Source organism: Pseudophryne corroboree, chromosome 8 (assembly GCF_028390025.1).
Source record: "Pseudophryne corroboree isolate aPseCor3 chromosome 8, aPseCor3.hap2, whole genome shotgun sequence".
Lineage (NCBI taxonomy): Eukaryota > Metazoa > Chordata > Amphibia > Anura > Myobatrachidae > Pseudophryne > Pseudophryne corroboree.
Genome location: NC_086451.1, coordinates 262,800,290 through 262,827,665, shown reverse-complemented (window position 1 = coordinate 262,827,665; position 27,376 = coordinate 262,800,290). Strand labels below are relative to the sequence as shown.

The following is a 27,376-nucleotide window of genomic DNA, read 5'->3' as shown; positions in this document are numbered from 1 at the left end:
TACCTCCGTGGGTGTCCACGACACCCATAGAGGGAGAATATAATAGTGTGCCGAGCGTAGCGAGGCACCGTGCCCGCAGCGTGGCGAGCCCGCAAGGGGCTGCGTTCCGCTCGCCACCCCTGTCGGGATTGTGTGGTCGGGATTCCGGCATCGGTATTTCAACCGCCGGGATTCTGGCCGGCGGCATTTAGTACTGATCCCCATGAGAGGGCAGTAGATACGTACCCAGCCATATCTACTGTTTACTATCATTACATCAACTCGTTGTCTGACCATGACCAGCACCAACTATGCGCTGGCTTCTACAGACACAGCCACCGGCTAGTTGCCATGGTGACCGGGTTGTGTACAGAAAGTCTCCCCGGCATCCTCCACCGCTGTTGTTGCGCCCCGTCTGAGCCGTCTGCCTGAGATATCGCGAGTTCTCCTGAGGAGGGTTGTGACGCCCGGGTCAGCTGATTCCGATGATCGCAGCCAGGGAGGAAGATGGCGGGTGGGGTGACTGTAGGAGGGGCGTGGGGCAGAAGGCGGTGAGGAGGAGAACATGGTAGACAGTATGGAGCACATCTCCATCCCCAAGGTGAGGACCACATGTTACAGTAGCTGTATCCTTACCGTCCTTGGTGCCCGTACACGCACGGCCGGCTCCGTATACAGCGCACCTGCCTGGTGGCAGCAGCCTGACAGTCCCACAGACAGCGCACTATGCTTTACTTCTGCTTTTCACACTTGTTTCCCAGTAGCAGCACCGTGCACTGAGATGCGGAGCCATAGATTCAGGGTTGCCCGCAGCTAGTGTAAGGTTAGTGTGAGAGTGACAGCATGTTCTGCCCGGCAGATAGGGGAGAGCAGTGGGAGCTGCTACTACTGAGTGGGACTGCTGCCTGCTCATGTATTACAGATGTGGCCACACACACACCTATCCTCAGCTGCTGCCAGCACTTACAGGGACTTTGGGGTCTATTTACTAAGCCTCAGGTGGAGATAAAGTTCACAGAGATAAAGTACCAGCCAACCAGCTCCAAACTTTTCAAACCCAGCCTGTGACATGTTAGTTAGGAGCGGATTGTCTGGTACTTTATCTCTGTCAACTTTATCTCCACCCAAGACTTATGGCCTGCATGCAGGCCAGTCTAGCAGCAGCGATAGCGATGTGCGGGGCAGCGCATCGCTATCGCTGAGGGGGGTACACACGAGTGATCTGTGCTTAAAATCTAAGCAATCTAGTCAGATTGCTTAGATTTTAGGCATGGATCTCTCCTTGAGTACCCCCCTTTAGTAAATAGACCCCTTAGGGGTCTATTCATGAAGCAGTGAAAAGTGTGGAGAAGTGAGCCAGTGGAGAAGTTGCCCATGGCAACCAATCAATGTTAAGGTAACATTTAGAAAATGCATTATATAAAATTATATGTAGCAGCTGATTGGTTGCCATGGGCAACTTCTCAATTGGCTCACTTCTCTGCACTTTTCACTGCTTCATGAATAGACCCCATAGTGACTTAGCTTGTGCCAATGCAACTGTTTCTTCACAAATGTAACTTCATACCAATTCCTTTACCACAAATACACTAATCCTAAGTACCTAGTACAGTGTTTCCCAACCACGGTCCTCAAGGCACACTAACAGTCCTGGTTTTAGTGATATCCAGGCTTGAACACAGGTGACTTAATTAGTACCGCAGTTATTTTGATTTAACCATCTGTGCTGCAGCCTGGATATCACTAAAACCTGCACTGTTGGTGTGCCTTGAGGACCGCGGTTGGGAATGCCTGACCTAGTACATTATAAGTGTATATGTATCCAGCTAATACAAAATAACAGGAAAAAGTACACAAAAGTGGGAATTGCTACCAGCGTCTGTCGTGCCAGGTGAAAAGTGTGTGAGGACACATAGTATAACAGGAACAGCACTTATATTGCTTTTCCTTCTCTGGGTATCTGGATTCCATTCCCTTTGTCTGTAAGTGGCTGCAGTATATGGAGGTGTTAGGAGAAGATACTGTCAGTGAGCGTAATACCATTCTCTAATCATCCACTGTTCTCTGTTTGCCTACTGAGCCGCTGTAAGTGACTTGCAGGAAGCTGTCATAATCCTGGGAGAGTCAGTTCCTCATCACTTGCACTGACTGATTTAAATTGCACATTATGTCCACAGTATTGTGGACGTTTAAGACCCTACACTTAAGTATTATTTTGTTAAAACCAGAATATTCTGAAACATAAATTATTTGAATTTTTTTATGATTCCGTACTTTATTTACATGGAGTTAACCATTTCTGGTTTTAAATCCAATTATACATTAAGTAAGCGTGCTGCCAGGTTGCTTTGCAAATTAATCAGCTATGTCTATTGTTTATCAGTTGTAAAGCGTACTATGTTATGTTCTTTTTTAATTGCTGACCTGGCAATCCGACCACCACTGAGTGACAGTTTGTTGGGATAAGAGTATGGTACAGGGCTCTTTCATTACTTTAGTAGTTTGTGTGTCCCTCTTGTGCTCTGGCAGCATTAGGTGACAAAGCTGGCAGTTTATGAATTAAGACTGAGAACTGATTAATAATGTTGTTTTTGAAATTTATTTATTTTTACAAATGAATAGAGTAATATAAAACGTACGAGGGGTGATTGATAAGTACCCGTGTTTGAAGACCGAACGCTCCACTGACGTCAAACCTGTATTTCTCTGGCTGGGTCCACAGGATTATCCACAGGATAACATTGGGATATTGTCGAGCGACAGCGAAAATGGCACCAACACGGTCACGAGCTTTCTGGCCTCCCAGGATGCATTGGGGCCTCCACTATATAGTCCCGCCCACTGACTCAGTCAGATCAGTTTTTTGCTTGGTGCGGCAGGAAGCCGCATGGTCACAGGGCTGCTGTGAGAGCAGCCTCAAGTTTTCATTACTTTATTTTTATAGACTTACTGTTTTGGTTTGAGCGACTTCTCTTAACAGCGTCTTAAACGTGTATTAGAAAGAGTCGCTCCAACAACTCCCCACCGGGTCGCAACAACGCTTACCTTCGCGGTACAGTGCTGTCTCGACGGGCGTCTGTGTCGGATGTTCTAGCAGGTCCAGCAGACGTTACCAGGCTGTGGCCGGAGCATGGGGAGACAGTGAGTATATGGACTTCCTCTTACTAGAGGGGTCAGGACACAGCTACGCTGATTTGGTGGAGACTACAAACAGCGTGTTGATGCGCCGAACATCTCGAGTGTGACAGCGCTACGCTCCGGGGATCATAGGCGCCAGGACTAGGTGAGGCCGCGATCCTGGGAGTTTAAGTCAACAGGGGGTTTCAGACGCTCTCCTGGCCGTCCCTCCTCCGAGTTCATGGCCAGTTCCCGTGGGTCTCTCGTTTCATGAACTGAATGACCTCACTTCCGGCTCAGACGCTACCACGAGGGTACTCGGTCGCAGCTTAGACGCTGCGGTTGTGTACACTGGATATAAACCCGCCCAGACCGAGTCGCAGGCCTTTAGTGTCTGCATGCACGTGGAGTCGCTCAGCGTCCGTGTCCGTTGGTGAGCGTCCGTGTCCGTTATCAGTTACCAAGAGCGGCAGTGTACACCAGTAGCGTCTGAATCCACTCAGCGTCTTTCGAGCGTCTTTGCTTGGATATGGAAGTGTGGTGAGTCTCCCTGTATCCCGCTCCCTGGAGGCAGGGTGTACAGTACTAAAAATTCCTTCTACTTCTTAGTGTGCACTGTTAATTTTTAGTACCTATTGCATATGAGACCTGTATATTACTGTGTTTTCTGCATGTTATGTTGAAAAAGAACCAGTTAAACAGAAGTACAATTTTCCTACTTATGTATAAGTTATTATGGAGGTTGTATTCTCATATGACAATGTCTAATGCTTTAACATGTGACTGACTGCTAGTATGTGTGCTGACTTTTCTGTGTAATGTCAGTCCTGTTCTGACCCTCAAATCAGGTGCACTGTGGTCAGATTGATTTCACCTCTATATACTGATTATAGGGTGTGGTTCAGTCACAAAATTGTGTAGTCAATATCAGAAAAAATGTCTGTGAGCGGCAAAAGTGATGAGGAGAATTTGTCAAGCACTCCTACAGCCCTAACATGCTTATCTTGTAAGTCAGGGGTAATTGATATGATTCAATTGGTCACTTATGAGGGTTTGTGTGCAAACTGTTTCGCTTTTCAGCGAAGTAAAAAACAGGAGTTAGTTCAACCTCCAGTAGAGCCACCATGGAATATGTTCGCAAAGACTCTGTCTTCAATAGCGGACAGGTTAGCTCCAGTAGCACCACCTCAAGGGTTAGGTTACACTATGAACCCAAACATGCAGCTCCCTTCCTATGGTTTGGTTCCAGTAGCCTCTACAAGCAACCAAGGGGTAGGTAAGACTAAGACAGATACTTCTGTATGGCAGACTACACAAGAGGATACATCGGATGATGATGCGAAAACAATAGATTCAACTCCGTATGATGATCAGTCGCAGAGCTTTAGTTCAGATGATGTAGCTGAACTCATTAATGCAGTAAAGGCTGTGCTTTCTCTGGAAGAACCAGCCAAGACAGCGTTAAAAGCAAAAGCACCTGTATTCAAACGAACAAAGTCAGTGAAAGCTGAATTTCCAGCGTCAGAGGAGTTGACGGAAATGATGGATGAGTCTTGGGCAGCGCCCGGTAAAAAGTATAAGATTCCTAGGAGATGGGATTCTTATTATCCATTTCCTGCTGGAGATTGTTCGAAGAGAGAAGTTCCTCCAAAAGTAGATGCACATGTTCTGCGACTAGTGCACAAATCTGCTTTGCCACTGTCATCTACCTCTTTGAATGATGTCACAGAAAGGAGGGTAGAGAGCCTATTGAAAAATATTTTTTCTCTTGTGGGTGCAGTGGTAAGACCTGCTATGGCTTCGGCCTGGGTAGCAAAGGCAATGGGCGAATGGATAGAGGAACTAGAGAATGACATCCCCTCTCCTACTAGGGAGCAAGAGGATCGTCTTTGCCGTTTAAGACAATCTGCCCAGTATTTAGAAGAAGCAGCCATTGATGTAGGCACTGTTGCTTCTAAAGCTTCAGCCCTGGCAGTAGTCGCTCGCAGAGCAGTCTGGCTACGGACCTGGAAGGCAGATGCGGAGTCCAAGAAGGAATTGGAAGCATTGCCTTTCGTGGGTAATATATTATTTGGAAAACCTTTATCGGATATCCTAGAGTCAGAGGCTGAATCGAAGAAGGTCAGATTTCCGGCTACCTACAACCCTAAGTCCAAGGGTTTAAAATTTCGCTCATTTCGCTGGCAAAGCAAAGCGAAAGGTAAAGAGGAGCCTAAACAACCCCAGTTTAAATCCAGGGGTAGGAAGCAGTGGGCTAGCAAAAAGCCAGCTTCCAAACCTGAACAAAAGCCCTCAGCCTGAAGAGACGGGCCTCCGCCTGAAGGATTCCAGGGTTGGGGGCCGACTCCTGCAATTTGCACCCACATGGCAACAGTCAACAACAGATACCTGGGTGCAGAAGGTAGTATCTCAGGGGTATGGGTTCCCATTCAGGAGGCAGCCTCCTCAAAGATTTTTTTGCACCAGCCCGTCTCGTATAGAGTCGAAGGCCAATGCCCTGCAAGAAGCAGTCCAAAAATTACTGCAGTCAGGTGTGATTGTCCCAGTACCTCCATCACAAAAGGGACAGGGGTATTACTCCAATCTGTTTCTAATCCAGAAACCAAATGGGTCATATCGACCAATTCTAAATCTGAAGATGTTGAACAATTACATATGGATCCCGAAGTTCCATATGGAGACGTTACGCTCCATAATGTTGGCTATGGAACCGGGAGACTATATGGTATCTCTGGATGTGCGGGATGCTTACCTACATGTGCCTATAGCACTATCACATCAGTGTTACCTCAGGTTTGCCATCCTCAAGGAACACTTCCAGTTCCAAGCTCTGCCCTTCGGGCTAGCTACAGCACCCAGGGTGTTTACCAAGATCATGGTGGTTATGGCAGCTTGTCTGCGCAAACAAGGGATAAGGATATTCCCATACCTAGACGACCTATTAATCTTAGCACAGTCGCAAGATTTACTGTTGAGCCATCTCCAACAGACGATAGTTTGTTTACAGAGACACGGGTGGCTCATAAATTGGGAGAAGTCGTCCCTGAATCCATCACAGCGGATGGTTCATTTGGGAGCCATATTGGATTCAGACCTACAGAGAGTTCTCTTACCAGAGAAGAAAATAGTCAAGGTGCAGGTCATGGCTCAGGAAGCGTTGCAAGCCCAGACAATGTCAGTCCATGCAGCAATGCGACTGTTGGGTCTGATGGTATCAACATTCGACATGGTGGAATATGCGCAATTCCACTCCAGACCATTGCAGCATCTCATTTTGACAAAATGGAACGGAAATCATCAAACAATAAAGAAGCAGATGATAAAGATTCCAGTAAATGTAAAAAGATCTCTAGCATGGTGGCTACAGACAGACCATTTAAACAAGGGGAGACCCTTTTGGATAAAAGAGTGGCAAGTCCTGACGACAGATGCCAGCCTGCAAGGTTGGGGGGCGGTACTCGGAAGCCTATGGTTCCAGGGAAAATGGACCGCAAGGGAAAGTCGCCTGCCGATAAATCTGTTAGAAATAAGAGCCATTTACTTGGCCCTAGTTCAGGCAAAGGACAATCTACAAGGAAGACCAGTCCAGATCCGCTCAGACAATGCGACGGCAGTAGCATACCTAAATCATCAAGGAGGGACTCACAGCAAGAGTCTGATGGAGGAAGTAACTCCCATTCTAAAGTGGGCAGAACTCCATCTCCCAGCATTGTCAGCAGTATTTGTCCCGGGTGTACTAAATTGGGAAGCGGATTTTCTCAGTCGGCACACCATTCAGGAAACCGAATGGGCACTACACCCAGAAGTGTTTCAGACACTGGTGAACAGATGGGGTCTACCGGAGATAGACCTTATGGCGTCTCGTCTAAACAACAAAGTTCCGAGGTACGGATCAAGAACAAGGGACCCAGGAGCAGTCCTGGTAGACGCACTGTCAGTAGAATGGAGGTTTCAGCTGGCATATCTGTTCCCTCCAATATCTCTGTTACCCAGAGTAGTGAGAAAGATAAAACAGGCAAAAGGAGCAGTCATTCTAATAGCTCCAGCTTGGCCAAGAAGGCATTGGTACACAGATCTGTGGAGAATGTCCGTGGAAGCACCGATACTACTCCCTCAACGTCCAGATCTGTTAATGCAGGGTCCTTGTTGTCACAGTCATCTGGATCGCCTGTCTTTGACGGCGTGGCTGTTGAAACCTCTATCTTAGAGGCTAAAGGATTTTCAAAGCAAGTAATCCAAACCATGCTTAGAGCAAGAAAGCCTTCTTCGGCCCGTGTATATCATAGAATATGGCAAGCCTATATTCATTGGTGTTCTGGAAAAAATTACAATCCAAGAGCCTTTAAAGTAGCTAGAATTTTGGATTTTCTGCAGGCAGGATTGGATAAGGGGTTGAAGGTTGCTTCCTTGAGGGTGCAAGTCTCAGCGTTGACTGTATGGTTTCAGCAGAAGATTGGTGACCTACAGGATGTACGTACGTTTTTCCAAGGAGTAGTACATATTCAACCTCCATTTGTTCCTCCTGCAGCTCCCTGGGATTTGAATTTAGTTCTTAAATTTCTCCAGGGTCCTTTGTTTGAACCACTTGAGAGAGCGGATCTTAAGTGGTTAACGATTAAAGTTCTTTTTTTACTGGCAATGGCGTCAGCCAGAAGAGTGTCAGATTTAGGAGCATTATCATGTAAGTTTCCTTTCCTAAGTTTTTTTCCAGACAGAGCAGTTCTCAGAACGAGATCTAGTTATCTTCCAAAGGTGGTGTCAAAGTTTCACCTGAATAAAGAGATTGTAGTCCCAGCTTTTCAGGTATTGGGACTATCTGCGGGAGAAGCATCACTGGACGTGGTCCGGTCTTTAAAAATCTATATAGATCGTACTAGTGCCATCAGGAAAACAGATTCCCTCTTCATCCTCTACGGATTCCATAGGAGAGGTTGGCCTGCTAGTAAACAGACGCTGGCGAGATGGCTCCGAGTGGTAATATCTGAAGCTTATTCTCATGCAGATCTCCCTATTCCGGCTAATGTCTCTGCACACTCTACACGTAAGGTAGATCCTTCTTGGGCAGCACAACAGGGTGCATCAGCAGAACAGATGTGTAAGGCAGCCACATGGTCTTCCATAAACACATTCATTAGACATTATGCCTTGGATACTTTTGCCTCTCATGACGCAGACTTCGGGCGAAAGGTCCTCCTGTGCAATCAGGAGCGTCCCCACCACTAAAATGGCTTTGGGAATCCCAATGTTATCCTGTGGATAATCCTGTGGACCCAGCCAGAGAAATAAACGTTATGGTAAGAACTTACCGTTGATAACGTGATTTCTCTTATGTCCACAGGTATCCACAGGGATCCCACCCGGACGCATCTGATTTGAGGATCTAGACAAACACTAAAAACCTCTTCCTTCTTGTACGGAAGGGTGTGCATGTGTGTTCTTATCGCCTGTACAGGTCTCTACCTAATGTTCCTGCCTATAATCGCTGTGGAAAGAACTGATCTGACTGAGTCAGTGGGCGGGACTATATAGTGGAGGCCCCAATGCATCCTGGGAGGCCAGAAAGCTCGTGACCGTGTTGGTGCCATTTTCGCTGTCGCTCGACAATATCCCAATGTTATCCTGTGGATACCTGTGGACATAAGAGAAATCACGTTATCAACGGTAAGTTCTTACCATAACGTTTATATCGTCATTTAGTGTCATCTGTCAAACAACGACTGTCAGAATTTCAGATAAATACATTGTGTACTTTTGTTTTGGTAGTTGTTGGAAGTGAGCAAGTTTGAGTGTGTTCTAACTATGAAGAAAGTGCAGTACCTATCGGTAATTAGATCTTGTTTTTGGATGGGAAGACCTGTGAAGAAATCAAAGACAAGTTGGAAGCCGTTTATGGTGACCTTTCACCTTCGATGACAACCATCAGATATTGGTTCAATTAATTCAAGCGTGGTCGTACATCCGTCCTCGATGAAGAGCATCCAGGTCGCCCAATTGAGGTGACTATGGATGAAATGGTCTACAAAATCCATGATATCGTATTGGCAGACCGGTGAGTGAAGATCAGAGAGATTGTTGAGATCGTAGGCATCTAATTTGAACGTGTGCAGAAGATCCTACATGAACATTTGGGCATGACAAAGCTATCGGCAAGATGAGTGCCACGTTTGCTCACTGTGGACAACAAGCGGAATCGAATGACCACTTCGAAGCAGTGTTTGGACCTGTTTAAGCACAATCTGAAGGAGTTTCTGCGCCGTTTCGTGACTGTTGATGAAACATGGATCCATCACTACACGCCAGAAATGAAGGAGCAGTCAAAACAGTGGACTTCACCCGGCGAACGTGCACCAAAGAAGGCGAAGACGGTTCCATCGGCCGGAAAGGTCATGGCCACCGTTTTCTGGGATTTGAAAGGCATAATCTTCATCGACTATTTGGAAAAGGGAAGAACGATCACAGGCCAGTTTCATGCTCAATTATTGGGCAGATTTGACGACTCATTGAAGAGAGAACGGCCTTGCTTGGCGAAGAAAAAAATGCTGTTCCACCACGACAGTGCGCCGACACACTCGTCCCACGTCGCCACAGCGAAATTGGTGGAATTGGACTAAGAATTGCTGCTGCATCCGCCGTATTCTCCAGATTTGCCCCCCTGCGACTTCTTCCTGTTTCCAAACATGAAAAAATGGCTCGGCGGAAAGAGATTCGCATCGAACGAGGAGGTCATCGCCAAAACTGAAGCCTATCTCGCAGAGTTCAACAAATTTTTTTTTTTTTTTTTTGAGGGCTTGAAAAGTTGGAATTTTGTTGGGCCAAGTACATCGAGGTCAAAGGGGACTATGTTGAAAAAAATTTTTTCCCAATAAATTTTTTTTTCTTGCCTAACATGGGTACTTATCAATCACCCCTCATAATAGGGAATAACTGAAAGACTACAAATTAGTGGTACGTGTGTTCTGAAATCCAGATGCAACATAGGAAGTTTCATTAGTAGGATTACAGTTCTGAGTCTTATTATATCCTACTTAGAAAATGGCATTTTGCTTCTGTACTTCATTCGTTTATGTTTCAGTTCGTTTTATTTATTATTTTTTGTAACACTTTTTCAATATTGTGGTGCTTTCCTCCCAGCCATTGCAAGAATTGACGGATACAACCAATGCGTACACATGTATGTGGAAAACTGCAGGTTGAGGACAAAACTTCTGACTCCTTTTCAATCTTAACATTCTAAGCAATTTCTCAAAGCTCCCCTGCAGTATAATGTAATGTGTACTTAATGAGCATTCCCATAGAAGTGCATTGCATTTTACCCAGCATTAACACTTGGATGTATACTACCTCTCATGCTACTGATTTAATAAGTTCTCCTCTGGCACTTAAAAGGGATGGGGTTGTTTCTTAAATACACAACATGTAAAGAACTGTAGTGTCTGTCAATGTGGTTAGCAAAGGAGCAAACATTGAGATGCATGTACCCAGGCCTGCAGTTGTTTCTTCTAAATATTATCTCCTGACATGCAGAACATGAGCTATTTACATGCTTGTCAACCACTTTCTCGAGTGAATGCCATTGCTATATAATGGGTCTTTTAAATATTTTCTGTGATTACAAAATGGTATTTAGACATGCCGACAGTCCTAAGGTCAACACAGTCCAATTGTCGATAATAGAAATGTTAGGGTTAGACTGTGTCTGCACTTTTATGTTGACGTTTTGATCTGTTGAAATTTTTATGATCAATATTGATAATGCTAAACAATGATAAATTGTTGTTATAATTTTGTTGTTTACAAAACATCCAAATGACCCTTCTGCATCAAAAGTTGATACAGGATAAGTGTATGCATGTGGGCCGTTTCATTTTTCACATGATTACTTTTTCCAGAATTGCATTAAATGGCACTGCTAACATAACTTGCAAAACACTATCAGTCACTGTATAAAGGAGATTTGATGGGCTTCATATTCTTCTTTACGGCATGACCACTTCTGCTATGAGCATTGACTTAATATCAGTTTGGTGTTTATATTGCTGTATTTAGGTTCTCTTCAGTTGTATAGTGATATATAATATTCTATATGAATGAGGGTGCTGCGTTTTGTGTTTGTTTCTGATCAGAGTTATTTTAGACTCTTTCCACGCAGTGAGACTTGGAATTTAGGCAATGCACATGTAGAGTGCACAAATGGTGCTAAATTATGATTGATACTCTGTCAGAGAAAAATTGTGTACTCCCCCCACCTCACTTTAGGACTTTTGAGTATGGTACATGGAAATGTTATTTTAATTGTAATGTATAGAGTCTAGTATGATACAGTTTACTTTTTAAAAATAAATAAATTGGTTATTATATACTATGGGAGAGATGTACTAAGCAGTGAAAAGAGTGGAGAAGTGATCCAGTGGAGAGTTTGCCCATGCAAACCAATCAGCATTGAAGTGACATCTATAATTTCCATATTATAAAATTATGCAGAGCAGCTGATGGGCTGCCATGGGAAACTTCTCCACTGGCTCACTTCTTGACTCTTTTCGCTGCTTAGTACATCTCCCCCATTTATTGGTTTGATCCACTTTCTCTTAAAAATACTCCAATTTCAGGGAAGTTACTTATCTTTTTTTTTCTTTTATGTGTCGTCTATTGTAGGTAGAAAATGTTAAATTACTTGACAGATACACAAACAAGAGACCTGCCAATGGTACCCTATATCTGACTGCCACTCACCTTATTTATGTTGAAGCTGCTTCTGGTGCGCGCAAGGAAACATGGGTATGTATGACCCCAGATAGCTGGTTATCAGTTAAATGTAGCGTGGCTCCCTTGGGGACAGGTCTTATTGCTAGAAATGTGATTATGTATGGTACCTCTATTCCTAACCGTTTGGCATACAGTCCTCTTCCTCACTTTTGACCCCTTCCCTTTCCCTTCAGCATTAAGACCTGTTTCATGTAGCCTCTCACTGGTTATTTAGTGGCTGATGCAGCGTTTACCATTATTATACCCCAGGTTCCAGGCGTAAAACATGTTCACTAAAAAAGTGTAATTCTGCAGCGAGCCATCGCAGGATTCTTGCAGGGTGACACTAGTTTTATGCCACATGCACTTACACCCTTTTCTCTAACGTCCTAAGTGGATGCTGGGGACTCCGTAAGGACCATGGGGAATAGCGGCTCCGCAGGAGACTGGGCACATCTAAAGAAAGCTTTAGGACTAACTGGTGTGCACTGGCTCCTCCCCCTATGACCCTCCTCCAAGCCTCAGTTAGATTTCTGTGCCCGACGAGAAGGGTGCACACTAGGGGCTCTCCTGAGCTTCTTAGTGAAAGTTTTAGTTTAGGTTTGTTATTTTCAGTGAGACCTGCTGGCAACAGGCTCACTGCATCGAGGGACTAAGGGGAGAAGAAGCGAACTCACCTGCGTGCAGAGTGGATTGGGCTTCTTGGCTACTGGACATTAGCTCCAGAGGGACGATCACAGGTTCAGCCTGGATGGGTCCCGGAACCTCGCCGCCGGCCCCCTTACAGAGCCAGAAGAACGAAGAGGTCCGGAGAAAGCGGCGGCAGAAGACGTTCCTGTATTCAAATAAGGTAGCGCACAGCACTGCAGCTGTGCGCCATTGCTCTCAGCACACTTCACACTCCGGTCACTGAGGGTGCAGGGCGCTGGGGGGGGCGCCCTGAGACGCAATAAAACATGACAGAAATACCTTACATGGCAAAAAATGCATCACATATAGCTCCTGGGCTATATGGATGCATTTAACCCCTGCCAGAATATACAAAAAACCGGGAGATAAGGCCGCCGAAAAGGGGGCGGAGCCTATCTCCTCAGCACACTGGCGCCATTTTCCCTCACAGCTCAGTTGGAGGGAAGCTCCCTGGCTCTTCCCTGCACTACAGAAAGGGTTAAAAAAAGAGAGGGGGGCACTATTTAGGCGCAGTATTAAAACATACAGCAGCTATAAGGGGAAAAACACTTATATAAGGTTATCCCTGTATATATATAGCGCTCTGGTGTATGCTGGCATACTCTCCCTCTGTCTCCCCAAAGGGCTAGTGGGGTCCTGTCCTCTATCAGAGCATTCCCTGTGTGTGTGCTGTGTGTCGGTACGTTTGTGTCGACATGTATGAGGAGAAAAATGATGTGGAGACGGAGCAGAGTGTCTGTAACAGTGATGTCACCCCCTAGGGGGTCGACACCTGAGTGGATGTACTGTTGAAAATTACGTGACAGTGTCAGCTCTATATAAAAAAACAGTGGTTGACATGAGACAGCCGGCTACTCAGCTTGTGCCTGTCCAGACGTCTCATAGGCCGTCAGGGGCTCTAAAGCGGCCGTTACCTCAGATGGCAGATACAGGCGCCGACACGGATACTGACTCCTGTGTCGACGGTGAAGAGACAACCGTGATTTCCAGTAGGGCCACACGTTACATGATTGAGACAATGGCAAATGTTTTTATACATTTTTGATAATACGAGTACCACCAAAAAGGGGTATTATGTTCGGTGAGGGAAAAACTACCTGTAGTTTTCCTGAATCTGAGAAATAAAATGAGGTGTGTGATGATGCGTGGGTTTCCCCCCGATAACAATTGATAATTTCTTAAAAAGTATTGGCTGCATACCCTTTCCCGCCAGAGGTTAGGGTGCGTTGGGAAACACCCCCTAGGGGGGATAAGGCGCTCACACGCTTGTAAGAACAAGGGCTCTACCCTCTCATGAGATGGCCGCCCTTAAGGATCCTGCTGATAGAAAGCAGGAGGGTATCCAAAAAGGTATTTACACACATACTGGTGTTAAACTGCGACCAGCTATCGCCTCAGCCTGGAGGTGCAGTGCTGGGTGGGCATGGTCGGATTCCCTGACTGGAAATATTAGGATAGTATATTATTGCCTATAGAGCATTTAAAAGATGGATTTCTATATATGCATGATGCACAGCGGAATAATTGCCGACTGGCATCAAGTATAAGTGCGTTGTCCAATTCTACCAGTAAAATGGTCAGGTGATTCGGATTCCTAACGGCATTTGGAAGTATTGCCTTTGAAAGGGGACATTTGGGGTCGGTCTTTTAGACCTGGTGGCCACGGCAACAGCTGGGAAATCCACGTTTGTACCCCAGGTCGCCTCTCAAAATAAGACGCCGTATTATCAGGCGCAGTCCTTTGTTGGCAAGCGGACAAAAGGTTCCTCTTTTCTGCTCGTGACAGAGGGAGAGGAAAAAGGCTGCAGAGATCAGCCAGTTCCCAGGAACAGAAACCCTTTCCCGCCTCTGCCAAGCCCTCAGTATGACGCTAGGGCTTTACAAGCTCAGGCACGGTGGGGGCCCGTTCTCAATGAATTTCAGTGCGCAGTGGGCTCACTCGCAAGTAGACCCCTGGATCCTTCAGGTAATATCTCAGGGGTACATATTGGAATTCGAGACGTCTCCCCCTCGCCGTTTCCAAAAGTCGGCTTTACCGACGTCTCTCTCTGACAGGGAGGCAGTTTTGGAAGCCATTCACAAGCTGTATTCCCAGCAGGTGATAATCAAGGTACCCCTCCTGCAACAGGGAACGGGGGGGTATTCCACACTATTGTGGTACCGAAGCCAGACGGCTCGGTGAGACCGATTCTAAATCTAAAATCTAAAATCTTTGAACACTTACATACAGAGGTTCAAATTCAAGATTGAGTCACTCAGAGCAGTGATTGCGAACCTGGAAGAAGGGGACTACATGATGTCTCGGGACATCAAGGATGCTTACCTTCATGTCAAAATGTACCCTTCTCACCAAGGGTACCTCAGGTTATGGTACAGAACTGTCACTATCAGTTCAGACGCTGCCGTAGGGATGGTCCACGGCACCCCGGGTCGTTACCAAGGTAATGGACGAAATGATATCCCTTCGAAGGAAGGGAATTTTAGTTATCCCTTACTTGGACGATTCCCTGATAAGGGTAAGATCCAGGGAACAGTTTGAGGTCGGTGTAGCACTATCTCAGGTAGTGTTGCGGCAGCACGATTGGATTCTCAATATTCCAAAATCGCAGCTGGTTCCGACGACTTGTCTTCTGTTTCCTAGGGATGATCCTGGACACAGTCCAGAAAAAAGGTGTTTCTCCCGGAAGAGAAAGCCAGGGAGTTATCCGAGCTAATCAGGAACCTCCTAAAACCGAACCAAGTCTCAGTGCATCAATGCACAAGGGTTCTGGGTAAAAATGGTGGCTTCCTACGAAGCAATCCCATTCGTTAGATTCCACGCAAGAACTTTCCAGTGGAACCTACTGGACAAATGGTCCGGGTCGCATTTTCAGATGCATCAGCGGATAACCCTGTCACCAAGGACAAGGGTATCCATCCTGTGGTGGTTGCAGAGTGCTCATCTTCTAGAGGGCCGCAGATTCGGCATTCAGGACTGGGTCCTGGTGACCACGGATGCCAGCCTGCGAGGCTGGGGAGCAGTCACACAGGGAAGGAATATCCAGGGCTTAGGGTCAAGCCTGGATACATCACTTCACATAAATATCCTGAAGCTAAGGGCCATTTACAATGCTATAAGCTTAGCGAGACCTCTGCTTCAAGGTCAGCCGGTGTTGATCCAGTCGGACAACATCATGGCAGTCACCCACGTAAACAGACAGGGTGGCACAAGAAGCAGGAGGGCAATGGCAGAAGCTGCAAGGATTCTTCGCTGGGCGGAAAATCATGTGATAGCACTGTCGACAGTATTCATTCCGGGAGTGGACAACTGGGAAGCAGACTTCCTCAGCACGACCTCCACCCGGGAGAGTGGGGACTTCACCCAGAAGTCGTCCACATGATTAAAAAACTCGACAGGTATTGCGCCAGGTCAAGAGACCCTCAGGCAATAGTTGTAGACGCTCTGGTAACACCGTGGGTGTACCAGTCAGTGTATGTGTTCCCTCCTCTGCCTCTCATACCCAAGGTACTGAGATTGATAAGATGGAGAGGAGAAAGCACTATATTCATGGCTCCGGATTGGCCAAGAAGGACTTGGTAACCGGAACTTCAAGAGAGGCTCACGGAGGATCCATGGCCTCTACCTCTGAGAAGGGACCTGCTCCAGCAAGGACCCTGTCTGTTCCAAGACTTACCGCGGCTGCGTTTGACGGCATGGCGGTTGAACACCGGATCCTGAAGGAAAAAAGGCATTCCGGATGAAGTCATCCCTATCCTGATCAAAAGCCAGGAAGGATGTAACCGCATAAACATTATCACCGCAATTGGCGAAAATATGTTGCGTAGTGCGAGGCCAGTAAGGCCCGACGGAGGAAATTCAACTGGGTCGATTCCTACATTTCCTGCAAACAGGAGTGTCTATGGGCCTGAAATTGGGGTCCATTAAGGTTCAGATTTCGGCCCTGTCCATTTTCTTCCAAAAAAGAACTAGCTTCAGTCCCTGAAGTTTAGACGTTTGTAAAAGGGGTATTGCATATACAGCCTCCTTTTGTGCCTCCAGTGGCAATTTGGGATCTCAATGTAGTTTGGGTTCCAAAAGTCACATTGGTTTGAACCACTTAAATCTGTGGAGTTAAAATATCTCACATGGAAAGTGGTCATGCTGTTGGCCCTGGCCTGGGCCAGGCGCGTGTCAGAATTGGCGGCTTTATCCTGTAAAAGCCCTTATCTGATTTTCCATTCGGACAGGGCGGAATTGAGGACTCGTCCTCAGTTTCTCCCTAAGGTGGTTCCAGCGTTTTCACCTGAACCAACCTATTGTGGTGCCTGCGGCTACTAGGGACTTTGAGGAATCCAAGTTGCTGGATGTTGTCAGGGCCCTGAAAATATGTTTCCAGGACGGCTGGAGTCAGGAAATCTGACTCGCTGTTTATCCTGTATGCACCCAACATGCTGGGTGCTCCTGCTTCTAAGCAGACTATTGCTCGTTGGATTTGTAGTACAATTCAGCTTGCACATTCTGTGGCAGGCCTGCCACAGCTAAAATCTGTAAAAGCCCGTTCCACAAGGAAAGTGGGCTCATCTTGGGCGGCTGCCCGAGGGGTCTCGGCTTTACAACTTTGCCGAGCAGCTACTTGGTCAGGGGCAAACACGTTTGCTAAATTCTACAAATTTGATACCCTGGCTGAGGAGGACCTGGAGTTCTCTCATTCGGTGCTGCAGAGTCATCCGCACTCTCCCGCCCGTTTGGGAGCTTTGGTATAATCCCCATGGTCCTTACGGAGTCCCCAGCATCCACTTAGGACGTTAGAGAAAATAAGAATTTACTTACCGATAATTCTATTTCTCATAGTCCGTAGTGGATGCTGGGCGCCCATCCCAAGTGCGGATTGTCTGCAATACTTGTACATAGTTATTGTTACAAAAATCGGGTTATTATTGTTGGGAGCCATCTTTTCAGAGGCTCCTCTGTTATCATGCTATTAACTGGGTTCAGATCACAAGTTATACGGTGTGATTGGTGTGGCTGGTATGAGTCTTACCCGGGATTCAAAATCCTTCCTTATTGTGTACGCTCGTCCGGGCACAGTATCCTAACTGAGGCTTGGAGGAGGGTCATAGGGGGAGGAGCCAGTGCACACCAGTTAGTCCTAAAGCTTTCTTTAGATGTGCCCAGTCTCCTGCGGAGCCGCTATTCCCCATGGTCCTTACGGAGTCCCCAGCATCCACTACGGACTATGAGAAATAGAATTATCTGTAAGTAAATTCTTATTTTAAATCACGTCCACTACTGTGCTTCAGTGAAACGTAAAAAAAATCTCTTTAGTACATCAATGTCCACTTTCTATCATGTGTATGAAGAAAAACATTGCTCATACCCTCACACAAAAACATATGCGTGAACAGCAAAGAAAAGCATTCATAAGCGGTGCGCCAGTGCTGATGGCCGTCATTATTCTGTTTCTGCACCTTCTCTAGACTGGCATATATGCATCACAGTGCAGATGGTCTGCATCTGTTCACAGTTACTGTTCTGTGCCTCGTAATTGTCTAGTTGGTCAGATAATTGTTGAGTTGGATAAAAGAATGTGTAATTAGTGGGCGCTAGTATTTATATAAAAAAATATGTTCTAAAATGGCTTCCTTCACACAGTGGACCTGTATATCCACCAATTAACAGTAAAACGTGGAAGAAGAACATGAGGGCGCACAAATAAAAAGTATTGCGGCTGCTCGTTTGATTCAAATGTATAGATTACAGTTAGATTTAGAATTCAAGTAAGCTAAAATGCTCATTAAAAATGTTTCACATAAAACAACATAAACAACACGGAGAATATAAACAGTGTGTCTCCATATGCAATATATATGTAGCAAGTTGCTATTTGTTGTTTACATTTTAGCAGATGTTAGTATGCATGCAGTTTGTCGGTTAGCTTTTAAGTCACGGACAATGTTAGGGGTGCTTGATGATTGTATACGTAACCCTTCAATTATGTTGTGGCAGTGTAGGAGTGCTTCTAGTTGAGTTGCACGCAGGGCCGGTTCTAGACCCTTTGGCGCCCCGGGCGGAAAATTGGGGCGTGGCTTCATACAGGGGGCGTGGTCAGTTACGCCCGCTGTACAGTGGAGTAGCGCCGCTGAAAGAAAAAAAAATACTTACTATCCCCGCTCCCGACTGCTGCAGATCTCCGCCGGCGCCGCTCCTTTCCTCTGATGAGACACTAGAGGTCAATTATGACCCCTAGCGTCTGTCAGTCCCACAATGCTGTGCGGTGCGCAATGACGTCATCGCGCACCGCACAGCAAAAGTCCTCTACACGAAGGGAAACTAGACGCGTAGCGGGGGACACAGCGGCCAGCGGGGGGCACAGAGTAGTGGATCTTGCCATGGTGCGGCGCCCTCCGGAAGGCAGCGCCCCGGGCAAAAGTCCTGCTTGCCCGTAGCAAGATCCGCTACTGGTTGCACGGTCCCATATATCCTCCTTAGTGCTCCATAGTGAAGCTTGGAGTCCCAACAGGTAAGGCAGAGGCTGGAGGGCTTATGTGGCTTGGACACGAAGTGGTTGGTTGACACAAAAAATGCACTTTTTACCCACCAAAACCCTCATTAGTGTACCGCTTTGTTCACCACGCTTCGAGCAAGGTTACTGTTCCCAGTCATACTCCACATGGATGGTAAAGAATGAAATAGTTGGAAAAAAGTGAAGAAAATAAAAACTGTTGAACCTGTCAACCTTTTGTACCCATCGACTTAATGCTTGTTGACTATTTGGGGTCGACCTATTGACTGTGGACCTTTTTAGTGTAGCTCTTTCAACTGAATACCAGTCATTTAATGTTATATTCTTACTGCACTTCATAGTATGAGCTTTATTATATTCTGATATATTGCATATAATCCAGTCATTTGCTGGACACTAGGAACAGCATCAAATGTTGCAATGGAGGACCTGGAAGTAGTGCAAAGAGGTAAGTATGACCGATCACTAATACTAACATAGATGACTCTATAAAAGTGGCGGGTAGGTGGGAAATGACATCATAACGTACTCTTGCTCCTATTGAATGGCCTTTTTGTCTGTGTCTAACTCCTCTAGTGACAACAAATAATTCATAATGTTGGTGTAAGAGTTATAATATTGTACTTGTTTGGAATGTTTCCTGAAAACGGTTTAACTAAATAGGCTGTCATTTGTTCTGTCCCTCAGATTGCCCACCACCACATTGCCTCTGTGGAGAAACAACCTCTCAGCACAACAGGTTGTCCACTCCTTATTCACTGCAAGAATTTCCGAGTGGCTCATTTTGTCATTCTGCGGGAGCGGGACTGTCACGAGGTTTACACCTCACTGGTCAAGCTCTCACAGCCAGGTACTTTTGGTTTGTGTTCAGGCGTAAACAACGCTGTGTATAGATCCATGCAGTAAGCCTGCAGCCTGATGACCTCTCTCTATGTTCTGATATTCCAGGAGATGAATATATGTGCATTTATTGAAACTAAGCCAAATTTCCTGTTCTGTGTGATGGCTGCTGCCCTGAACAGTATCTTTAGTGATAAACTATGTCCTTTCTATATTAACCCAAATATTGTAAGTTTTATCACATATTTTAAAATAATAATATAAAAAAATCCCAGTATTGTATAATGATGGTCTTTGGCAGAAATATGTACGTCACATTTCATTCTTTTATTTTTCTCCTTTTTTTTTTTTTAATGAAATGGTTTTCATCACCAATCCATCACATCTTCTTGACAGGCACTGTAATGTGATGTCCTTCCTGCCCTGTTTATGGAAACCATGATAGATTTGCTTTCTGTTTTGGGTTCCAAGATCCAGTTTATAGGAACACGACCTCATGTTCTTCACGCTCCAGTGAGCTCGCACATCTGAAAGGACAGGCTTTCATTATATATTTTATACTAGGATAGCTTTTGGGGAAATGAGCTAAAATATTTTGGAAAAAGAATGTGAATACAATTAGTTGAGGCCATAACACGCATTTGTTTCCTTAGCAAAATATGAAGAACTATATGCCTTCTCCTACAATCCCAAATCTGATCAAGATGAACGACTGATGGGATGGAAGCTGATTGATCTGAAATTGGAATACATGCGCATGGGAATCCCCAATGACTACTGGATACTGAGTGACATTAACAGTGATTTCAAGGTTTGCATACTAGCCATGGTGGTAATGGTGGGGCTTATTTTACTCTATAAACATCATACAGTATGTACATAAGGTATTAATAGAGGCATTCATACACTCTACCAAGCTCTTTGTAGGATAGCTTTATGTAGTAGTAATGTTTCCAAAGCATTAGATCACATTCAGTTCATCTTATTAGACAGAAGGCAGCTAATGCAACCAAAAACATCTTTATCATGCCACTGCATTAGAGATGGCTGTCCCGGAAACCTAAATATACATTGATGCTGAATGCCGCAGCAGTGGGCACTCTCATGTAGAAACACAGGCAGGGCTCCCATTTCAAAGTATCTCAGTGGTAACTGATTTAATAAACGACTTCTTAAAGGTAGATTTATTTTAATGGTGGGAGCTAAAGACTACCTATGGACCTTTCTATACAGGTGTCCCATCCAGTATTTCTTGTCATTAGAGCAGGCCTGGCCAACCTGTGGCTCTCTGGTTGTTCTGAAACTACAAGTCCCAGCCTTCTTTACCAGCTGATTGGTGAGAGGGTATGTTGGGGCTTGTAGTTTCTAAACAGCTGGAAAGCCACAAGTTGGTCAGGCCAAGGAATGATTTGATGGTGTCAGGGACCTATTTAGGACAATCAGAACATGGTGTGATTATTAAAAAAAATGTAAACAAAAGAGTTATTTGACAGTAGAGGGATATGGTGCAGGCTATTCACATATGCTACAGCTGCATTACCTCTAAGGTAGCCATTACTCCTAGCTGGCAAATAAATATAATTCACAATCTGGTAGCCGAGTAAGTGCAAGGACCAATCATAAGCCGCAATCTGTTTACTGCAAAAGTGTTCTTGTCCTCTTGCTCCACCCTCACAGCCTATAGATTATTATATTCTAATAAGGCTTTTGTTTTTTTTAGTTTTTTTTTAGCCATAGCCTAAAATCTTTGCTCACAATCCCAACTCCTATCTAATAAGCTCCTGAATCATTTCTCTGTGTTTTTTTTTTAAACTATTATTAGCTATATTAAAAAGGGCAACTCTGTTCCAAGTATAGTGGTCATGTCTAGTTCTGTTTGCTTTTGCAGGTATGCAGTACCTACCCAACTTGCCTGGTTGTACCCAAAGAAGCCTCTGAATCGATAATAATTGGAAGCTCAAAGTTCAGAAGCAGGGAGCGGTTTCCCGTGCTATCTTACTATTACAAAGACAATAATGTGAGTCACATGAACTAAAAACATAGTGATCTGTAGATATGTTGAGTGTTTGTTCTAAATGAAAAAAAAAAGGAAGCTTATTATTTCCTGATGTTGATAAAAAAGGAAGCTGATAGGATTTTTCTATTTTACTTTCACTTGCCAGCATGTCCAGATGAACAGTGAAAGGTGTGCAAATAAGATCTATTTAATGCATCTAAATTTACATGCGTTGCATTTATTTGAACAGACCCTTACTGTCGTTTTCCTACACTTGTCGTCTTTTTCCCTTCCCTTGTGTTTCCTTTCGTAATGAGTCTGCCGTATAAATCCATACACGGAAACGTGCACATACCGAAACTAGTCTTTTACTCATAACAAGATAGACCCCAAACACTAACTGAGCTCAGAGTTCGTCATTTGCCCATTGTCTCCTTGTGGCAGCAGCTGGCACCACATCTTATGCAAATGTGGAAAACAAGGGTTCTGGCTCTTTGTCCACCTGCAACTATGATGCTGCAGAAAAAATGCTAGGCACGCTTTTGCTCCAAGATGGCAGATAACAGGAGTGCATATGCAGCAAAAAGAAATGTCAAGGCCAGATCATGAACCAGAAGATGAAGACGTTCCAGCTGATATGAATGGAGAAGAAAAGTCTTGGGTTGCCAGCAGCTATTTATTACTTATTCATTGATTACTTCATATTTCTTATCTCTACCTACCTTCCACTGTTTCTCCACTGTATCTTCATAGTAGTAATTTAGTTTGATCAATAGCTGCTTTCCCTGACACCAGCTACAATTGTTACTATTCTATCGTTATCAATTATTCCACCTACCTCAGAGTACATGCTCATTTGGGCAGGACCGCGATTTCCTTCTGTTTCATGTCATCACATGTTATGTAACAATGTATAGTGCAGCATAATATTTTGTTGCTTTCTAAACAAAGGATAGCAATAATCCAGTTTATGTGGCACAGGACTGGTAAGAAGTGTCAAACTTGGCTACCTTAGTGTTATTGTAGCTAAATACGCTGGCAGGGTAATCTATAACACATGTCCTTGAGAGTCCCAGTGCACAATAATCCAGTGCAAGGTCGGTAAATTAAGGAACATCCCACTTTAACAAAGCTTTCGTGGCTTGCAGACCTTACGTACTGGTCAATAAACAACCCGTGGATTTAACATTATAGTGTACCCTGCCTCCGTCTAAGTAATAAGTGATTTTACAAAGTTTAACTACTTCAACCAAACAATTTGACGTTTGCAGTGTCATGACTTAACATACTCCTTTTTTTGTGTGCTCTTTTGCTGTAAAGTGAGTGTGCTTGTATTTATTTTTCCTCTGCTTATATGCAATGGTGTATATACTGCAGTCTTTTCTAGACTTTTAATGTCTGTGAAACTTGTCTTCACTTTCCAGGCAGTGATTTGCAGATGTAGTCAGCCTCTTTCTGGCTTCAGTACTCGCTGCGTGGAAGATGAGAAGATGCTGAAGACAATCGGCCAAGCCAACCCAGGCAGTCCCTTTATGTATGTTGTAGACACCAGGCCCAAGGTATCATTTGCTGAGACTGGATCATGCTTGTGCGCACATTGCTTCTCTGTATGTCATTGCTTTCAGCATACACTACTGATAATCTGATTACAGTATGTACTAATAATCTTAAACTGCAGCACTCCAACAGCATTGGCCATTTTATGTACATTTGTGTTTTCTTTTAGTCTTTTGTCCATAGAACAGTCTTTTTGCGTTGCGTTTCTTGGTTCTTTTACTAGAGTGCATGCCACCTGTTGGGGACAGATGCATGGTTACTAGTCTCTACGCAGCATAGCTGTCACCTGTAAAATAGTGAAGGTCTCTAAGTAGCTAGAACACAGCTTTGTAGTGACCCCCTTTTTATAGTGGTGTTTTATATTTTTGCTGATCTTTAACAAGGATGGTTTTATTGAAACATTGACAGTGTGTTTCTCTAAGCATTTGTTTAGACCATGGTGCAGTAATGGCAACTTTCCTCCACTAAATAAAACAAAAATACATATATTTTTTTCTTATTATGGAATAAAATAACACCGCAAATGTCAGCAGGACATGATTACACTCTTCCTGCGTACACACATCTGCTGTAGTTTAATATTAGTTTCTCTGACGTCCTAAGTGGATGCTGGGGACTCCGTCAGGACCATGGGGATAGCGGCTCCGCAGGAGACAGGGCACAAAAGTAAAAGCTTTAGGATCAGGTGGTGTGCACTGGCTCCTCCCCCTATGACCCTCCTCCAAGCCCCAGTTAGGTTTTTGTGCCCGGCCGAGAAGGGTGCAATCTAGGTGGCTCTCCTAAAGAGCTGCTTAGAGTAAAAGTTTTATTAGGTTTTTTATTTTCAGTGAGTCCTGCTGGCAACAGGCTCACTGCAACGAGGGACTTAGGGGAGAAGAAGTGAACTCACCTGCGTGCAGGATGGATTGGCTTCTTAGGCTACTGGACACTAGCTCCAGAGGGACGATCACAGGTACAGCCTGGATGGGTCACCGGAGCCGCGCCGCCGACCCCCTTGCAGATGCTGAAGAGAGAAGAGGTCCAGAAATCGGCGGCTGAAGACTTCTCAGTCTTCATGAGGTAGCGCACAGCACTGCAGCTGTGCGCCATTGCTCTCAGCACACTTCACACCAACGGTCACTGAGGGTGCAGGGCGCTGGGGGGGGCGCCCTGGGCAGCAATGAAAGTACCTATACTGGCTAAAAATACATCACATATAGCCTCTGGGGCTATATGGATGTATTTAACCCCTGCCAGGTTATCAGAAAAACGGGAGAAGAAGCCCGCCGAAAAGGGGGCGGGGCCTATTCTCCTCAGCACACAGCGCCATTTTCCCTCACAGAACTGCTGGAGGGAAGGCTCCCAGGCTCTCCCCTGCACTGCACTACAGAAACAGGGTTAAAACAGAGAGGGGGGGCACTTATTTGGCGATATGATTATATATTAAGATGCTATAAGGGAAAACACTTATATAAAGGTTGTCCCTGTATAATTATAGCGTTTTGGTGTGTGCTGGCAAACTCTCCCTCTGTCTCCCCAAAGGGCTAGTGGGGTCCTGTCCTCTATCAGAGCATTCCCTGTGTGTGTGCTGTGTGTCGGTACGTGTGTGTCGACATGTATGAGGACGATGTTGGTGAGGAGGCGGAGCAATTGCCTGTAATGGTGATGTCACTCTCTAGGGAGTCGACACCGGAATGGATGGCTTATTTAGGGAATTACGTGATAATGTCAACACGCTGCAAGGTCGGTTGACGACATGAGACGGCCGGCAAACAAATTAGTACCTGTCCAGGCGTCTCAAACACCGTCAGGGGCTTTAAAACGCCCATTTACCTCAGTCGGTCGACACAGACACAGACACTGACTCCAGTGTCGACGGTGAAGAAACAAACGTATTTTCCTTTAGGGCCACACGTTACATGTTAAGGGCAATGAAGGAGGTGTTACATATTTCTGATACTACAAGTACCACAAAAAAAGGTATTATGTGGGGTGTGAAAAAACTACCTGTAGTTTTTCCTGAATCAGATAAATTAAATGAAGGCGCTCACACGCTTCTCACAAGTGGCGTTACCGTCTCCAGATACGGCCGCCCTCAAGGAGCCAGCTGATAGGAGGCTGGAAAATATCCTAAAAAGTATATACACACATATTGGTGTTATACTGCGACCAGCGATCGCCTCAGCCTGGATGTGCAGCGCTGGGGTGGCTTGGTCGGATTCCCTGACTGAAAATATTGATACCCTTGACAGGGACAGTATTTTATTGACTATAGAGCATTTAAAGGATGCATTTCTATATATGCGAGATGCACAGAGGGATATTTGCACTCTGGCATCAAGAGTAAGTGCGATGTCCATATCTGCCAGAAGATGTTTATGGACACGACAGTGGTCAGGTGATGCAGATTCCAAACGGCACATGGAAGTATTGCCGTATAAAGGGGAGGAGTTATTTGGGGTCGGTCCATCGGACCTGGTGGCCACGGCAACAGCTGGAAAATCCACCTTTTTTACCCCAAGTCACATCTCAGCAGAAAAAGACACCGTCTTTTCAGCCTCAGTCCTTTCGTCCCCATAAGGGCAAGCGGGCAAAAGGCCAGTCATATCTGCCCAGGGATAGAGGAAAGGGAAGAAGACTGCAGCAGGCAGCCCATTCCCAGGAACAGAAGCCCTCCACCGCTTCTACCAAGTCCTCAGCATGACGCTGGGGCCGTACAAGCGGACTCAGGTACGGTGGGGGGTCGTCTCAAGAGTTTCAGCACGCAGTGGGCTCACTCGCAAGTGGACCCCTGGAGCCTACAAGTAGTATCCCAGGGGTACAGATTGGAAATTCGAGACGTCTCCCCCTCGCAGGTTCCTGAAGTCTGCTTTACCAACGTCTCCCTCCGACAGGGAGGCAGTATTGGAAACAATTCACAAGCTGTATTCCCAGCAGGTGATAATCAAAGTACCCCTCCTACAACAAGGAAAGGGGTATTATTCCACACTATATTGTGGTACTGAAGCCAGACGGCTCGGTGAGACCTATTCTAAATCTGAAATATTTGAACACTTACATACAAAGGTTCAAATCAAGATGGAGTCACTCAGAGCAGTGATAGCGAACCAGGAAGAAGGGGACTATATGGTGTCCCTGGACATCAGGGATGCTTACCTCCATGTCCCAATTTGCCCTTCTCACCAAGGGTACCTCAGGTTCGTGGTACAGAACTGTCACTATCAGTTTCAGACGCTGCCGTTTGGATTGTCCACGGCACCCCGGGTCTTTACCAAGGTAATGACCGAAATGATGATTCTAATTCAAAGAAAATGGACGATCTCCTGATAAGGGCAAGGTCCAGAGAACAGTTGGAGGTCGGAGTAGCACTATCTCAAGTAGTTCTACGACAGCACGGGTGGATTCTAAATATTCCAAAATCGCAGCTGTTTCCGACGACCCGTCTGCTGTTCCTAGGGATGATTCTGGACACAGTCCAGAAAAGGATGTTTCTCCCGGAGAAGAAAGCCAGGGAGTTATCCGAGCTAGTCAGGAACCTCCTAAAACCAGGAAAAGTGTCAGTGCATCATTGCACAAGGGTCCTGGGAAAAATGGTGGCTTCTTACGAAGCGATTCCATTCGGCAGATTTCACGCAAGAACTTTTCAGTGGGATCTGCTGGAAAAATGGTCCGGATCGCATCTTCAGATGCATCAGCGGATAACCCTGTCTCCAAGGACAAGGGTGTTTCTTCTGCGGTGGCTGCAGAGTGCTCATCTATTAAAGGGCCGCAGATTCGGCATTCAGGACTGGGTCCTGGTGACCACGGATGCCAGCCTGAGAGGCTGGGGAGCAGTCACACAGGGAAAAAATTTCCAGGGAGTGTGATATAGTCTGGAGACTTCTCTCCACATAAATATACTGGAGCTAAGGGCAATTTACAATGCTCTAAGCTTAGCAAGACCTCTGCTTCAAGGTCAGCCGGTATTGATCCA

The 27,376-nt window shown here is 45.5% G+C and overlaps 1 protein-coding gene across 1 annotated transcript in view; it reads left to right on the top strand.

Annotated features, from left to right (window-relative positions):
• The first annotated feature begins 263 nt into the window (after positions 1-263).
• Positions 264-27,376, top strand: part of MTMR8 (myotubularin related protein 8) — a 156,730-nt gene continuing 129,617 nt past the window's right edge. Inside the window, exons 1-6 of the mRNA XM_063937216.1 lie at positions 264-580; positions 11,749-11,871; positions 19,719-19,881; positions 20,525-20,682; positions 21,760-21,888; positions 23,292-23,426. Coding sequence (XP_063793286.1) covers positions 545-580; positions 11,749-11,871; positions 19,719-19,881; positions 20,525-20,682; positions 21,760-21,888; positions 23,292-23,426 — 744 coding nt within the window. The 5' untranslated portion in view covers positions 264-544. The remainder of the gene's footprint in view (positions 581-11,748; positions 11,872-19,718; positions 19,882-20,524; positions 20,683-21,759; positions 21,889-23,291; positions 23,427-27,376) is intronic.